Raw genomic sequence first — 18752 nt, 5'->3', positions numbered from 1 at the left:
TGTCTATACTACCCAAAGCAATCTATAGACTCAATGAAATCCTTATTGAAATACCAACGGCATACTTCACAGAGATAGAAAAAATACCCCAAAATTTATATGGAACCATAAAAGACCCTGAATAGCTGCAGCAATCTTGAGAAAGAATGAAATAGGAGGGATCCCAAAACTGAATATCAAAATATATTACAAAGCCATTATAACCAAAACAGCCTAGTACTGGCACACGAACTGACATATAGATCAATGGATCAGAATAGAGACCCTAGAAAGTGATGTACACCATTACATTCAATTAATATTTGATAAAGGAGGCAAGAACATACAATGGAGTCAAGATAGTCTCTTCAACAAATGGTGTTGGGAAAACTGGATAGACACATGCAAAAAGATGAAACTAGACCACCAACTTACACCATACACAAGAATAACCTCAAGATGATAAAATACTTAAATGTAAGGCATGAAACAATAAAAAATCTTAAGAGAACAAAGGCAGTAAAATCTCAAACATCTCACATAGCAATATGTTTACTGATACATCTCCTAGGGCAAAGGAAACTAAGGAGAAAATAAAAAAATGGGACTACATCAAAATAAAATGCTTCTGCACAGCAAAAGAGACTATCAGCAAAATGAAGAGAACCCACTTATGGGAGAATAAATCCAGACCTGGTTCTTAAATTTTTATTTTTAATTTTTTAATCTTGTGAATAGTACCATGCAACAGTCTCAAACTTCTTTTGTTGTACAAATTATTGTATACTTTTACAACTATTGAGAACTCTAAAGAGCTGTTATGTGGCTATGTTGTTAATATTTATTCCAAAATTTAAATACATGTATTTATTCATTTAAAAAATAAACCTATTACTAGTTGACTTATGTATTTATAAAAATAATTATTTTCTTTACTTTGTTCTTTATTTTTATTAAAAACATTTTTAAATTAACTTCAGATTGAAAGGGGAAAGAGAAAGAAAGAGGGAGAGGGGGGAGGGAGAGACATCAATAATGAAAGAGAATCATTGATAGGCTGCCTCCTGCATGCCCCCTTCAGGGGATCAAGCCCCCACCCTGGGCATGTGCCCTTGACAGGAATCAGACTAGGGATCCTTCAGTCTGCAGGACAACGCCTTATCCACTGAGCCAAACCAGCTAGGGCTGAAGTTTGACTAGATTATTATACTCCCCTAACTCAGTGCACCAGGAAGCAGGGTTAGAGTAGGGTTGGGAGCAGAAAGAGCCTGAGCAGTCAGTGAACCCTCACTCGGCTTCCCCCATCTGCGCTTGCGCAGGAGATGCGGGTGACTCCGGTTTGCGCAGACGCAGAGCGGCCTCCAGGCGGAAGTAGGGCTTCAGCAATTCCAATATCCCAGAGAAAGGAAGGTGGCGGCCGCGGAGCAGTGCGCGAGCTCGGCCAGCGTTCCTGGCGGAGGGTGAAGGGCCAGACAGGGGCGGCCGGGCTCGGAGCCGACGGGGTTCAGGATGGATGAGGACGTGCTGACCACCCTGAAGATCCTCATCATCGGCGAGAGCGGCGTGGGCAAGTCCAGGTGAGCGGGCCGCGGGCCGTGCCGGGCGGCGGGGCCTTTCCGCCTCCGCGGCCGCGGGCCCTCCGCGAACCGACGGTCGCCGGCGGCGGCGCGGCTCGCGCACCGCGGGGGCCCGAAGCTCCCGGTCCCGAGGCCCCTGCGCCCCGCGCCGCCCGGCTCCGGGTCTGCCAGGCCCGGGCTGTGCGGATCGCCTTCCCTCCCGTCTCACCCAGAAAACAATCCCGGGGCCGGCTGTTTGCTGCTGGAGCACAGGGCGTGGCGGGCGGGTTCGGGCCCAAGTCCGGCCGAGTTTAGGCCCGAGTCCTGCCGCGCGAGGTGTTGTCTGGGCCCCTGTCACCCGCGAGCTAAGCGTTGTAATTTGATCACTTTGGGATTTCTCTGGGCTTTGTCTAAATACGTTCTTCGCAGGAAGTTTCGTGGCACCTTAGGTCGTATGCTTGGCCTATTTTGGTGCACCCGTTTGCATATTTCTCTCTCTCTCTCTCTCTCTCTCTCTCTCTCTCTCTCTCTCTCTATATATATATATATATATATATATATATATATATATATTCTTGAGTGAGCTGGGAAAGAACTCATTGGTCTTCTGACTACTTGAGTAAATCCCTAAGATGATAGAGCCCAAGGTTGGTTCTCATTCTGCGGCACCGTACAGAGGCAGAAGAACAAGTTAGTGTGTGCCTTTTCTTTCTTGACACTTTCTTGGGGAAATCACACTGACAGCTGTTAGAGCTGAGTATAAAGTAAGATGTGGAGCTGGGTGGGTGTTACAAGAGGAAAGTGATTTCATCCAGGTCTTAGAACAGAGTTCTCCCAGTGAAGTTATTCTTGCCATTTGATTGTGAATAGGTTATATTCTAGGGCGCCTTGATCTTTAAACAATATTCAAATTCCAGGAGTGGTAAGCAGTTTCACAGTTTAGCAGTACCTCCTGATAAACTTACCTTTGAAGTTACTTCATAAAGTCTTACTTTTTTAGATACCTAAATTTGACATCTTATTCTGTAATACATTCTGAAATTTTTTATATTTTTAAAATATGACAACACATTTTCATAGTTTTCCTCATTTAATGTACTCTGTGTATATTGGAATAAGGGACTTTGCACATAAGGAATACATTCCTGAAACACTGTGGGCTAACCAAAAAGTATGGTGTGTGTGTGTGTTTTTAGGGTTGAATAAATTAATTTTGTGATTACCATCTATTATGTTTGAGCACTAAAAAAGTTAGTTAACATATTGAATATTGTCTTAATAGGAATTCCATAGCCCTGTAACCTTTCTTTTTTTCTTGAGATCTGACCCTTATTTAAGTTAAGGCCTCTGAAATTGCTGATTTTGAAGTCATTAGTAGTTAAATGTCATTTTATGTGGTCCAACCTAATACATGTTTGGTTGACACTTCTTCTAAATGTATTGGATAGATGACTAGTTAAGCTGTGTTATAATTTTCTGGAAGGTTAAAACTCGAAGTACAGTGTTTACATAATTGTGGTTCTCCCTCTAGAGTAAAATTTGTTAAGTGTAATTATTGGTTTATTTGGTTCCCTTCTCTCATACAAACTTACTTGGATCTAATCTGCTCCCAAAATTTTTCTCAGTACTTCGTGGTGAGTTATCAATTGCTCATTACAAAGTTTTAACACTTTTAACTGTCTCTTTCAAGGAAGGATTGCATTCAGGAAGAAAGCTGGTTTATTTTTTCTAGCTAGCTGTACATTATTGTATCTGTAATGTGTAATGGAAAACAATACTTATCTTTCTGGATAAAATGAGAATAAATAACTACTAAAATGGGAGCCTATGCTTTTTAAGGTGAGTTAGTACAAAAACATGTCATGGTTATAATCTTAAAGGCTTGTTGTAACTAGTAGTTCATGTATATTTCCTTAGAGATTTAGAGTTAGTGTAAATGAGATATCACTTGTTTTGTTAAGAAATCATTGCACAACAAAGGATATCTTAACTAATTCAAATTAGTGGGTTAAATTTTCAGTTTATTTTAGACTCTTGCAGTATAATGAACATATGTGTTAGTGGCCAGGAGATTAGGATTAAGAGACTAGTGCTGTGACTTGGTGTGACCTTGTGTGTGATACTTTAACATTCTAGACTTTTATTTCTTCATTTGAAAAATGAAGTTGGAATAGAAATCTCTCAAACCCTATTTAATGTTAAATGTATAAGATTCTTTGATTCTAGGGCTAGCGAGGGTGAAATAAAGTTGAAAAGTATTTCAGAGACTATAATGGATTTTCTAGAAATCTATTATCCAAATTGCTATCCCTCCTGTGTCCCTTGCAACCCTATCCTTTTTGGCTAATTTAATTTGCAAGTTAAAAAATTCAGATTAGTTATAATCACACTATTTATTATAAATTTGATCTCCTCTTAGCGGAGTGGTGTAGTTACTCCTTCTATCTAGCTCTGCATGAGAGTGTTTTGCTTCTTTTATGAAAATATGAAAGCTTACTACAATAGTAGACATACATTCTTTAGAGCACTGGTTCTTAATCATTTTCAAGTTGTAGATTTTCAAAATCCAATAGAGACATGGACTCTCTGCCTACAAGAATGCATGCATAGAATTTTGGATGTATTTTGAGCTACCAGTGTATCCCTGGCTAAGATCTGCTGATTTATATTAAGAGCCTGTTTTAAAAATTTGTTGCTTTGCACCATACTAATTCCTTGCCTTTCCTGACAAAGTATCATTGAAGACAAGGGATATTGTAAGGATTAGCAATTAACATAAGAAAAACCCCTGGCTCCTTGTTCTGGCACATCGGCTACCTTCAGAAATAATAGCCAGTACCATTGTTATTTATATTATTCAGGTATTGTCATTATTGCTACTACTGTTGCTGTATAAGGCTATGTTAACCTGTGTTCTTGTAATGATAAATGATATTTTTTGTGGTGACCAAGTATAGACACATACCTTTTCTAATCTTAAATTATGGATAATTGAAAATTTTAATGACATTTTCACTTTTATTATTTAAAATTTAATGTTGCAGAGAGAATAAAATTTTTGTAAATAGTCTTTTAAGATTCTTAGTTACTGCTCTGACCTAACTCATGTTGAAAGTAAGTAAAAATAGTTATAGTCAAGTGAGTTCAATGATAAGTAGAAAAATCTACAATTTGACTCTTCTTTGCTTTTGTGGTGCTGATTTTTATGGTAAACACAAGAAAGCAAAATCAAGAAAAGGACAGTTAATCCTTCAAATACAATCAATGATACTGGGTTTAGGAATTCTGTTTTGCGATAAACTCTGTGGACAAAAAAAAAAAATTTCTCTAACAGCAATAATTGCAGCCTATAGAAATATTTTTGTACAACTCAGACATCTGATATCTGTTGCCTTGATTTTATTAATGCAAGCAGGTCAATAGAACAGTCTTGTCCTACTTTAGTAGGTAATGTGAGGGAAGATTGATTAATTGTATAAATCTAGGCTTTAACGAAAGCTTAGGCTTTACTTTTGAAGAGCTTCTAATAACTGACCCTTCTGCATTCTATATAATAAAACCCTAACATGCAAATAGACTGAATGTCAGAATGACCAGTCACTTTGATGCACTGTGACTCCCTCAGGGGGAGTGTCGCTCAGCCAGAAGCCAGGCGCCTTCACTGCAGGTGGTGGTAAGAAGTGAGGGGTCCTGGACTGTGAGAGCCCCACACTGTGAGAAGGATGTCTGACTGTCACTGGTAGGCGGACATCCCCTGAGGGACCCCATACCCAGTGCACGAGTTCGTGCACCGGGCCTCTGTTATCAAATAAAATAATCTTAGGAGGTGTAAAAATCTTAGAATATTCTTCTAAACTGGTATCTTCTGCTTTCATTACACCTTTCCCTTTTAATTTCTTTACCATTTCCTAGTTTAATTCTTCATTAATTTCATCATAATTATGGCAGTTGTCTTCTGTTGTTTTTTTTCTTTGCTGGCATAACTTTTCAAAATGTAGAGCAGTTCTTGCCTTTCCTTTCTTTGAAACTCTTCAGTAGCTCCCTATTGCCTACTTGATTTCACATACCCTGCATATCATTTGCCAGAATATATGTACTCTGGACTTCTGTCCTCACTTTTTAGTATATCCTTTTATCCCACTTAGGTAGTGGTCATACTATGTATTACAAAATGCTAGACATTCACACCTTCCTGTTTTTATTTAAATTCAGAGTGGATTACACATCATATTTTTTAAAAATTAATTTGTTTTGTTGACTTATTTTTCTCCCTTTTGTCCATATCAGTTAAAGCATCACATGTTGCTATATCATTTTCTTAGAAAATTATACCAGGAAAGTTAAAACAAACAAACCTTTTCACACTTGGGGAATTGTATAAGGAAGCATGAGGAATATGTTTTCTAATACGAACTACTTTGTTCTGGGTATTCTTTAATTGCCTTTCCAATAATTTAATTCATCTGTATATACCTACACTGAGGTAATATTTTGGGAGCAGACCTACATCAGCTATTCCTATTGCATCTATTTGTGATTAAATATAACAACCATGAGCACATTTATCAAATGATTAGAAAGAAAAGTCAAATTTTTAATCTGTCTTTTTAACATCTCTTTTAGCCTGCTCTTGAGGTTCACAGATGATACTTTTGATCCAGAACTTGCAGCAACAATAGGTAAGCCTGTGTTTAAAAATTCAGTAGAATTGTCAAATATTATCTTGTCTTCAGGCTGTTTAATTTAACTCCCCCTACCCTTCTTTCTCCATCCCATTACTTCTTTGTCTGTCGAAATCTTATTTGTCTTACAAAGCTTAACTTTGATGTCATTAAGTTTCTGAAGCCTTTGTAGCTCTCACCAAGTAAAAATAACTTCCTAATCTATTGTCGCATGACACTGTGTTAACACTGTGTATTATGATTATCTGCAAACACAGTTATATTTCTGTACTGTAGATGGTCTTTAATTTAGCAATAGTCTATTATTAGATTATTTATTGTATGCCAGGCACTATCCTAAGAGATGGGGTTATAATGATGAATAATACAGATTTGGTCTCTATCTTCATAGACCTTACAGTAGAATGGGTTAATTTGGTATTTTTAGCATTGCTACAGTATTTGGCATGAATTCTGAACTCAGCATACTTATCAATATTAATTATTAAAGTTGTTAGGAGCAGTGATACTTGAGTGCCTTTTTAAAATTAAATTTTGATTGCCTGAGAGTGGTTTGTTGCATGAGCTTCTTAGAATATATGAAAAGATAGAGCTAAATGTTTTGGTATCATATGTTTAGGGGTAGATGACAATATACTGATATCAAGAAATAGCTTGTCATAGTTGAAAGAGCTGAGTCAGAGCAAGATAATAGTATGGGCTCTGACTTGAAATAGTTGTGATCTTGAGCAAGGCATTTAACTTCATTGCTTTCATCTGAAAATGGAGAAGTTTTGGTGAGAAAGAGAGTACATTTTTCTTCCAGCTCTAAAATTTTATGATCTTCTAATGAGTAGAATGTAGTAAGGATGAGTCTAGCATTGTTGTTAGGGAAAATGATTTCTCTGAACTGGCTTCATTTTTTTTTTTTTTCCTTATTGTGTGTCTTTATATTTGGTTTTATTTATTGTTTTTTAATCCTGAGGATAGTTTTCCATTGATTTTTTTTTTTTTTTTAAGAGAGTGGAAGAAAGGGAAGAAGGGACAGGGGTGAGAGAGAGAGATCGATGTGAGAGAGTCTCATCGATTGGTTGTCTCCCACACAAGTCCTGACCCACACCTCCCCTGGATTGAGCCTGCAACCCAGGTACATGCCCTTGACCTGGACTTGAACCCAAGACCTTTTGGTCTGCTGGCTGATGCTCTAACAACTGAGCCAAAAACAGTCAGGACTATGTTTATTTTTTAAAGAAAAGTTGTAAAAATGGTATTAAGAATTCCTGTATATCTTTCTCAAATTCCCCAAATGTTAACATTTATCACATTTGCTTTATCATTCTCTCTCTCTCCATACAGTGTTCTTGCCTTTTCCCAAATTATTTGTGAGTAAATTGCAGATCTTATGTCTTTAACCTCTAAAAACTTAATTATGTATTTCCTAAATGAACATAGATACAATTCTATATACAGACAAATTTCATCAATTATCCCATTAATGTTTTACATAGTAAAAGAATTGTTTCTGGTCCAGGATCACATATTGGATTTAGTTGTGATTTCTCTTTAATCTCTTTTAATCCAAACAATTCTTAAATCTTTATCTTTCATGGCTTCGACATTTTTTTTTTGAAACAATGTTTATTTTTCAATTACAGTTGATGTACAGTATTATATTAGTTTCAGGTGTACAACCCAATGATTAGACATTTATATAACTTATGAAATGATCATCCTGCTAAATTTACCCATCTGACATCATACATATTTATTACAATGCTAGAGCCCTGATCCATGAAATTCGTGCATGGGTAGGATCCCTAGCTAGGCCTTCTTTCCTGACTGCCAGCCTTCCTTCCCTGGCTACTGGCTGCTGGCCAGGCCTTTCTTCGTTCTATGGCCCTCCCCACCCCTCCATGGTCAGTGCACGTCATAGAGAGTGATAGAACTTCCCATCTCCTGATTGAACTCGGAGGGAATACTTTGCATATTAGCCTTATATATATATATAGAACAAGAAGAAGATTATTGCTATTATGTAACTGAGATAGCATCAGATCCCACAGATTAAGTGCTCAGCCCTATGGGACTGCTCACTTCCCCTATTCCCACTTCATATGCCCACTCCCTCCTCCCCACTACTTCAGATGCCAGTGGAAATCCCAGGATGTCACCTGTGCTTCTGGATTGGCTATAAATGGGGTGTTCCTACAACCCCTTCCTTAGTCTTAAGATGTCAGTCACAAGTTCAAGTTGTCACCTGTACTTAAGACTGATGAATCAGAGTTTCCCTGGAGTCCCTCCTCAGGTTCAGTTAATTTGCTAGAGCAGCTCAGAGAAACGTTTTACTTATTAGATCACTGGTTTATTATAAAAGGAACAGGCATATGGAAGAGATGCATAAGGAACGATGTGTGGGAAGGGGTTATAGAGCTTCCATTCACCACTCTTCCCGAATCTATGTGTTCACCAGCCTGGAAGCTCTTGGACTTCCCTCCTTTTGGGTTTTTATGGAGGTTTTATTACATAGGTAAGATTGGTTAAGTCATTGACCATTAGTGAGTGATTTAACCTCCAGCCCTTCTCCCCTCCCCAGAGGTCAGGGCTGGGTCTGAATGTTCCAATGTTCTAATCACAAGGTTGGGACCCCTGGAAACCAGCCCCCATCCTCAGATAGGGTCTAAAAGCCAATTCATAAACATTTCTACAAAGAAGCTTTTAGAATTTTTTTTTTTTTAATATTTATTAGAGAGAGAAGAAAGGAGAGGGAGAGAGAGAAACATCGACTCACTGCCTCCCACATTTACCCCAATTGGGGATAAAGCCTGCAACCCGGGCATGTGCCCAGACTGGGAATCAAACAAGTGTCCTTTTGATGTACAGGGTGATGCCCCCCAGCTGAGCCACACTGGCCAGCGCACAGCTTTGGGAATTTTTTTATAGAGATTGTAGTGAATCTGTAAATTGATTTGGGTAGTGTGTCATCTTAACAATGTTAAGTTTTCATTCATGAACACAACATGTCTTCTCACTTTTTTATATCTTATGTCTTTAATTTTTTTCAGCAGTGTTTGTAGGTGTACGTGTGCAATTTAACCTCTTCGGTTAAATTTATTCCTAAATATTTTATTCTCTTTGACGTTATTGTGAATGGAATTTTTAAAAACATATTCTTTTTGGATTGCTCATTGCTAGTCTATGGAAATGCAGCTGATTTTTGTGTGTTGATTTTGTATTCTACAACTTTGCTGTATTCATTTATTCTTGTATACATGTGGAATAGAATCATTAGAATTTTCTACATATTAAGAATATGTTGTCTGTGAAAAAGATAATTTTATTTTTTTCTTTCCAATTTGGATGCTTTTTATTTCCTTTTTCTTTTCTAATTGCCTAATGTCTGGCTAGAACTTCCAGTACTCAGTAGAAGTGGTGAGCTGACAGGGCAAGCTTCCTTGTTAGTGAACATTTGGAGGTGCTGGGAGGATGGTGAGCTTGGGGGAGGGCATGGCATGGAAGCCCTTTGCCCCTTCCCACTATGGCTTTCCCTATGAATCTCTTCTATTTTGCTGTTTCTGGTTTGTATCCTTTTATAATAAAACTAGTGACCCAGTGCACAGATTTATGCACATTGAAAGGAAATTAATAAAAAGGTGGCTGGCGGGGTAGGACTGGGTGAGATGGGCTGGACACGTCTTGGAGCCAACCTCCCACGGTACCTCCCTGGGATCTCTGGAGTGAGCGGGGTCTCTCCGGCAGATGGGAGTCCCTTAGCCTGGCCTGCAGGGATCGGGTTGAAACTGGCTCTCCGACATCCCCTGAGGGGTCCCGGAGTACGAGAGGGCACTCTGCAAAGTTGCTGTCATACAACAGAGTCTGGAACACAAATGCAAGTGTGCAAAGCACCAGATTTGGGGCCAACAGTGCCCCAGCAACATTACCGAAGGTAGAATCTCGCAGTCTGTGAGGAATCAGGCTTCCTCCTCTCTGGTTTTGGGGTGGGTCACCGGGAACTGCTGCTGCCAAGTCACTGCAGCTCCTGTGTTGCGCATCTGCCCCCTGGTGGTCAGTGCATGTCATAGCGACTGGTTAGACAGACACTTAGCATATTAGCTTATATAGATGATAATCTAGTAAGTAAACTGTTTTCCTGAGTTCTATCACAAATTAATCGAATCAAGGAGGGGATCATGGGACCTTCTGATTTATTGCCAGTTGGTCAGAAGCACAAATAACAGATTTGTGATTGGCATCTGAAATGATGAGTGTAGCAGTCTTGTGGAACTGAGCCTTTGCTGTGTAGGATCTGACTCTAATTCCAGTTAGGTACTATCAGCTGGATTGATTTGCAGGACACTCAGCTGGTGTCCCTGGAGAGTTTGAGAATTGCTTTTTACAGAGCACATATCTGTAAATATTCATTATTGAACTAGAGGAGAAACACGGGAGGTTTATTTCCTAGAAATTCTGCTTCTTTATGAGCTCCTTGTTATCCACCTGAAGAGGTTGGAAAGACAGTTTAATCAAATCTAGTTAGAAGTTGGCAAAATCAAATTTATCAAAAAGATTTTCACTGCTGCCACCAATGAAAACAAACTAACAGCTACTTGGAAACAGAAGAACCAGCCTTGAAGAAGAAACAATTTGAGCATGTGAGAGCTAAAGAGCTCTGTGTCAGCGCATGATAATCACCAGAGGAGACAAGGGAAGATGGATGATGAATGGGGGACTTGAGGGGTCTGAATCCAGATGAGGTGTTCTGTCAGGCTAACAGTGTGTTGACTTTGATGGTAGGATTTAAGTGGCAGTTTCCTGAAGTGTGTTCTCTGTAACTTTCAGATCTAATATGTTAGAAGAATAACTTGGAGACAATCATCGACATGCAAATTACACATTACAGAGAAAGGAATTAGGCTTTCCACAAACATGCGAAAACAGGAAATTATAAAAGAGGAAGGAGATTGAGGAGGAGGAAAACAAACATTCTGGGAATAGTGAGTTTCTGTTAACCAGTAGTTAGCAGAAAGGCCAGCATTCCTCTGATCATTCTGTCTGTGGTTATTAAGGGGAAAAACAAAAGTTCTTCACTCTGAAAAACCTTGAGAATTTAACTGTAGAGTATGTGTGACAGGCTATCTCTCCGTAGTGTCTCCCAGTGACCTTCATTTAGTCCTGCCCCAAGTCAGAACCCTTTCTTGTCATATGGATTTTCTAGCTTTTGTTTTATTTTTTAAAGCAATATGAATAAAATTTGTCATTTCATATTTTTTATGTAATTAGTGTGGCGTAATTTCTTTCTTTTTCTTTTTTTAAATCTAGAACCTGGTACACACAGATTATTTAACATGGGTTTTTGTTTTTTGTTGTTTTTGACGCCAAAGAAACAGGTTTTCCTTGGACTACGTAATTGGCACTATCCTTTAACTAATGGTTGCACATCTTTCTAGCCATGTCTTTATCAGCTCCTTTATCACTCTAGCCCAAAACACCAAACTTTTTTTTCTTAATCTTTGGCATACAGAAAAACCTGGCATAAAACACATTTTGAAATGCATTTTTAGTGCCTTATTTGTATATGTAGTGAATTATCAGAAATCATCCAAGAATTACTAATATTTCTATTAGTATTCTATTAAGCATATGATAGTGTTCTATTAAGCATATGATAGTGCTGTTCATCTTAGCTGTGGCTTTCTGAATTAATTGTGACAAGCAAATAAAATCTTTTGAAAGTTTTTTCCCAAGCCTCTTGAACTAATGTTTTTCCTCTGGCCAGTTGGGTAGATAGCGTATTATTTTTGATCCTCTTTAAAGATATGTGGATAGTTACTGTTCATTTAAACCAGATGGCATATGACATTCCTTTTCCTGAAAAGGAAGAAGTTTTTTTGGGTTGCTGTAGTAAAATCTCATGTGACTTCTTATGAAGCTCTTCTCATTACATAAATTCAAATATATTTTTACAGAATTTTAAGCGTCCCTCTTGCATGTATAAAGATTCTTTTTTAATTTTTTTCTTTATGGATTAAGATATTACATATGTGTCCTTATCACTCCATTGCCTCCCCCGCTGGTGTCTGTATCCATTGTTTAGGCTTATATACATGCATATAAGTCCTTTGGTTGATCTCTCCCTCTTACCCTCCCCCTCCCTTACCTTCCCTCTGAAGTTTGTTGGTCTGATTGATGCTTCTCTGTCTCTGCATCTGTTTTTGTTCATCAGTTTATGTTGTTCATTATATTCCATAAATGAGAGAGATCATGTGATATTTATCTTTCTCTGTCTGGCTTATTTCGCTTAGCATAATGCTCTCCAGTTCTATCCATGCTGTTGCAAATGGTAAAAATTCCTTTTTTTTTTTTTTTTTTTTTACCACATTGTAGTAGATGTACATTGAGTAGATGTACCACAGTTTTCTAATCCACTCATCTGCTGATGGGCACTTAGGCTGTTTCTAAATCTTAGCTATGGGAAATTGTGGCGCTATGAATATATGGGTGCATTTATCCTTTCTGATTGGTGTTTCTAGTTTCCTGGGTATATTATTAGAAGTGGGATCACTAGGTCAAATGGTATTTCCATTTTTAGTTTTTTGAGGAGATTCCATACTGTTCTCCACAGTGGCTGCACCAGTCTGCATTCCCACCAGCAGAGCAGGAGGGTTCCTTTTTCTCTGCATCCTTGCCAGCACTTGTCATTTATTGATTTGTTGATGATAGCCATTCTGACAGGTGTGAGGTGGTACCGCATTGTTTTGATTTGCATCTCTTGGATGATTAGTGACTTTGAGCATGTTTTCATATATCTCTTAGCCTTCCTTATGTCTTCTTTCAAAAAGTATTTATTTAGGTCTGTTGCCCATTTTTTTTTATTGAATCGTGTATCTTCCTTTTGTTAAGTTATATGAGTTCCCTGTAAATGTTGGAGATTAAAAACCCTTATAGATAATAACTTTGGGAAATATGTTCTCCCATGCATTGGGCTTTCTTGTTATTTTGTTGATGGTTTTTTTTGCTGTGCAAAAGCTTTTTATTTTGATATAGTCCCATTTGTTTATTTTCTCCTTCATTTCCATTGCCCTAGGTGCTTTATCGCTGAAGAAATTGCTTTGGCATATGTCTGAGATTTTGCTGCCTGTGGATTCCTCTAATATTTTTATGGTTTCCTGTCTTATGTTTTAGTTCTTTATCCATTTTGAGTTTATTTTTGTGTATGGTGTAAGTTAGTGGTCTAGTTTCATTTTTTTGCATGTATCTATCCAGTTTTCCCAAAACCATTTATTGAAGAGACTGTCTTGACTCCATTGTATTTCTTGCCTTCTTTTGTCAAATATTAATTGAGCATAGTGGTTTGGGCCGATATCTGGGTTCTCTATTCTATTCCATTGATCTATATGTCTGTTATTGTGCCAGTACCAGGCAGTTTTGAAAACAGTGGCTTTGTAATATAGTTTGATATCTGGTACTGAGATCCCTCCTACTTTGTTCTTCTTACTTGGGATTGCTGCAGCTATTCAGGGTCTTTTTTTATTCCAGATAAATTTTGCATATGAAGATTCTTAATGGGTTGGGCACAAATGTTTTAGTGTGTAAATTGTCTTTTGGAAATTGTGCAGTAGCAAGTAATCATTGATAAGGTTATATAAAACTAATACTGTTTCATAGGATAAAAACAAAGAGAATTTACAAGACAAGGAGTGAATGGCTTTTTTATATTTTTACCAGTCCTCCCAAGTTGCCTACAGAATCCGAGTTAAGGGGTTGGTCAGCTATGAACAGTGCTCTTAATAAGTATGTAGGTTCTTTGGGAGCTCCTGAAAATTGCCTGGCTCCACAGTCAGCCATAGATAGTTTTTTCTCCATTAGCACCATGAATATTTTAACTCTTGGCTATTAATGTGCATATTTAATGCCCACCTTACACTGAATTTTATTTTTTCAATAACATTTTTATTTTTTCAAAAAGTAAAGGTAGGTCAGTGTTTGAATTCTTCAAGCATCTGGTTTTCGTTTATCCTAAGGTACTGAAATTTACTGATACTTTTATCTTTACATCCATAACTCTAAGGACTTGGGGTGTAAACTAGGGCATTTGATAAAGTGACTTTTTATAGGTAATTATTTTAAAAATATATTTTACTGGGATTCTTATCAAAATTTTTATTTTTTTCAAGGTGTTGACTTTAAGGTGAAAACAATTTCAGTGGATGGAAATAAGGCTAAACTTGCAATATGGGTAAGAGTTTTTAAACTGTATTTTTATGAATATTAAACTGTACTTTTTAAAGAAGCAGATATTGATATGTGTAGTGTTATTGAGGTCTTGTATTATATAACTTTTGGGAAATATGTTGATTAAAGATAAGCAATAAATAGTTATCATTGGGTAACTAGGTAGAGACCAATTTTACTTAAAAATTTAAAATATATAGTCCCTTCTGAATACCAAAAAATAGAACAAAATATTAAAAACCCATCTTGCCTGTCAGAATCATTGTTATTGAATGTATTTCTTTAAAGTTCTAAAAAGGCAGCTTAGACTGAGCTAACATAACATTAAAGAGAGTTACAGGGGTGAAGGGGAATGGTGTCATACTTAGAAAAAATAATTTTTCATGTTTATTAGTATAAATATTTATAAAATTAGAATTTACCAACTTTGGGTTTGTTTATGTCTCTCCATCTTTCTTTCTCTTTTTACCTAAAGACATGTTTTGTTGATCTAGACATACAAAAGGGTGAGGGGGGAGGGGAGAGTGCATTGATGCATTGATGTATGAGAAATATTGATAAGTTGCCACCCATAGTGGCCCCTACCGGGGACCGAACCTGCCACCTAGGTATGTGTCCTGACCAGGAGTCAAAATGGCAAGCTTTCAGTAAACAGGATGATGTTCAACCATCTGAGCCACACTGGCCAGGGCTGCCTCCTGCATGCCCTCTACCCAACCCAGGCATGTACTCTTGATCCAGTTTGAGCCTGGGACCCTTCAGTTCACATGCAGGCTGACACTTTATCTCACTGAGCCAAACTAGCTAGGGCTATGTAAATATTTTTATGGTGAATAAAAAATGTCAAGACTCAAACATCTGATCTAATTAAATGTTTACATTTAAAGTGTCAAAATCATGTAATATTTTAACACTAAATTATTTTTTGCTACAGTCTTTATTTTTAAAACATTGGACTTCATGCAGAATTTACTGGAATTGCAGTTCTGATTTTTATATTGTGTTTTATTAAGGCAGTTACTGAAGTTGATCTCAGTGAAGACCAAAGGGAACAAAATTAATATTCAAATGGTTTTCTGCTAGTTCTAGAAATTAATTATTAAATTGTGGGTATTTTCATTATGCAAATTGAATGACATTTTCCTGTAATAACCAAAAGTCTTTGGATAAAAACATTTCATGCTTGGTTCTTGCCCTGATCTATATCACATTGTCAGTATTATAAACTGTATTAGAAGTAAATACACTTCACTTAATGCCACTTTTAATTAAATATTGTTTTGAGAGTAAACATGAAAATTGAATGATTTTAAATATTAGAGGCAGGTTTTATAAGAAATTTTGAAGCAAGGAGAACTTCTGTAAAGAGAAATTAGTTTTTCATCATAAATTTATTTCTTTAGGAAGTTTAATTTTTTAAAAAAATCCTCAACCGAGGACACATTTTTTTGTTTTGTTTTTTGTTTTTAATTGATTTTAGAAAGAGAGAAAGGGAGAGGGAGAAACAGAAACACCAATGTGAGAAACATTGGTTGTCTCCTGTATTGACCCACAACCTAGGTGTGTGCCCTAACTGGGCATCAAACCTTGGACCTTTTGGTATATGGGATGATGCTCCAACCAACTGAGCCACAATGGTCAGAGCTAGAAAGTTTAATTTTAACTTTGTTACTTTTTTACTTTAACACGCAGGGGTAAGGGAAGGCCAGTTTCTATAGTGGTGAGAATCTGGAAGCCAAGGACATTCTACATTTATTTAAGTTTATCTGTGGCAGAGCAATGAATGTGCAGAGTGGTTTACATCAAAGTTATTTTCCTGTTTTTCTTCTGGGCTATAAATTACCACAAACCACTCTTTACCTTATTTTATTTTCTTAAAGCATTGTCTGCTGTGGCCAGGGAAAGAAACTAGTTATTGCCAGAGCCTGTCACTGCTGGTTTAAAATTTTTCTCGACCTTCTAAACCTCTTAGAGGTTGTTAGCACTGTTTATATGTAAAGGAGCTAGCTTCTGTTTGCTCCATAGCTAAATTTGAGTTTACAACCATGGGGCTGGTAGCTAAGTTGACATTTAATATACAGCTTTCCTTTTTTCAGGATACTTTACATTATCAGACTATAAACCTTTTAAATTATATTTTCTAATTAGTTTACATTAATTATCCTATATAATAAAAGCCTAATATTCCAAGTGTCCAGTCGTCTGATCTTCCATTCAACCTATCAAAGCATAATATGCTAATGATATGCTAAGGCTGCTCAACCGCTTGCTGTGACGTGCACTGACCACCATGGGGCAGTTGACTAGTCAACTAGTCACTATGACATGCACTGACCACCAGGGGACTGACAGTCGACTGGTTGACCAGTCACTATGGCGTGCATTGACCACCAGGGGGTAGACACACCAACTGGTAGGTTAGCTTGCTCTAGGGTCCATTCAAACGGGACTGAGTGGGATGGTCAAGACAAACCCTGGAGCCTTCCTGCAGGCCCTCCCTAGCTGGCCAACCTCCCGCATCCCTCCCTGGCCCTGATCATGCACAGGTTGGGCCTGGCCTGCACCCTTTTGCAATCTGGGACTTCTTGGGGCATGTCAGAGAGCCGGTTTTGGCCCAATCCCACAAGCCAGACCGAGAGACCCCACTGGTGCGTGAATTCGTGCACCGAGCCTCTAGTCTGTATGTATATGTAGGTGTGTGTGTGTATGTGTGAATAGTCGTTAGACAATATGTATACACACACACACACACACACATATATGTAAAAGCCTAAGCAACCGAAAGACTGGTCAACCAGTCGCTATAACACACACTGACAACCAGGGGCAGACGCTCAACTTAGGAGTGTAAGTGCTGCTCAGCTGACTGATGGGCATTAGACATAGGGCTCATGGCTGGCTGCTGCAGCCTGGAGACTGCAGAGGAGTGGCAGTGAGCCTACTGAGCAGCGGCGGCAGCAGGCATAGTGGGGCTGGGATGAGCAGCAGTGGCAGGCAGCGTTGGACTGGTGGTTTCAGCCCAATCCCCACAGGCTATGCCGAGGGACCCCAGTGGTGCATGAATCTGTGCACCAGGCCTCTAGTTATTGTATATTAGTTTCAGTCATACTAGTTTCATTATAGTCATTAGACAAATCATAAACTTTATAGTGTTTCACACTTTTTTCTAATACCCACCTGGCACCATACATAGTTATTAAATTATTGATTATATTCCCAATGCTGTATTTTACATCCCTGTGACAGTTTTGTGACTACCAATTTGTACTTCTTGATCCTTTAACCCTATCACACAGTCCCCCAACCCCTGTTTTCTCTGGTGCAAAGTTTCCCATAAAAGTGGACCATATGGAAGTACATGAGTAAAATGGGACTGGCTGTGTTCAGGTTTTATAAAACCTTATATAATAAAACACATGGTGAGCTAAGGCAGAGATTGCCAACTCCTACTTTGCATAATCTTAGTTACCTTGAAGCCACAGCCCAAGGATAGTAGAAAGAAGGCAGAAGGAAACCATCCTGGAAGTAGAGACTTGTTAATTAGTTTTTTCATTTTGTTTTCCCCCAACAGAAGTTGAGCAGCTATCCAGTGGCAGGACTTTCTCTAGGCACTGGGGTTAAACTGGTGTTTAAGCAGATGAGGTTCCTTCCTCATGAAATCTTAATTTCCTATTAGTGTACAGTGTACTCATCCCTCGCATGAGTCAGAAATGAGTGGTTTGGTTTTATGCATTTTCCTAAAAGAAAATATATAGAAGACACTTTAAAAAGTCCAACTTAAAAGTTCTTACCTAAAATAAGACACTCCTGTAATTCTCTTTAAACCAGTGGTTCTCAACCTTGATTTTATATTAGAATCACTTGGTAAGGTCTTAAAAACTTCCTTCAGTCCCTAGACTAGACCAATCAAATTAGAATATTTGTAGGTTGGAACCTATTATCCAGGAAATTTCATTTCACAGCCAAAGTTGAGAACCATAGCTTTCAATGAAATAGGTTTTGTGACTGATAAAAATCTTAAATCTGAAGTGGTAGAACACCTTTACTTAGGTGCATTTTTGAGATGAGTCAGCAATGAATTTTATTTAATACTAGAGCCTGGTACACAAATTTGTGCATAGATGGGGTCCCTCAGCCTGGCTGGTGATTGGGCTGGTTGGGACCAGCCGGCTGGCCAAGAGGAGGGACCATGGGAGGTTGACCAGCCTCAGGAGTTGGTTGTGGGAGCACACTGACCACAAGGGGGCAGCTCCTGCATTGAGCATCTGCCCCCTTGTGGTCAGTGCACATCATAGCTATGGCCGGTCTTCTGGTAATCTGGCTATCA

General features: G+C 38.2%; 1 protein-coding gene across 1 annotated transcript in view; it reads left to right on the top strand.

The window, feature by feature from the left end:
* The first annotated feature begins 1303 nt into the window (after positions 1-1303).
* The window catches only part of RAB18 (RAB18, member RAS oncogene family), a 30057-nt gene continuing 12608 nt past the window's right edge, over positions 1304-18752 (top strand). The window contains exons 1-3 of the mRNA XM_084876360.1: positions 1304-1556; positions 6159-6214; positions 14368-14429. Of these exons, the coding sequence (XP_084732486.1) occupies positions 1489-1556; positions 6159-6214; positions 14368-14429 (186 nt within the window). The 5' untranslated portion in view covers positions 1304-1488. The remainder of the gene's footprint in view (positions 1557-6158; positions 6215-14367; positions 14430-18752) is intronic.

Source organism: Pipistrellus hanaki, assembly GCF_964339955.1.
Source record: "Pipistrellus hanaki genome assembly, chromosome: 1".
In the NCBI taxonomy this organism is placed as follows: domain Eukaryota; kingdom Metazoa; phylum Chordata; class Mammalia; order Chiroptera; family Vespertilionidae; genus Pipistrellus; species Pipistrellus hanaki.
This window is presented reverse-complemented; position numbering and strand designations above follow the sequence as displayed.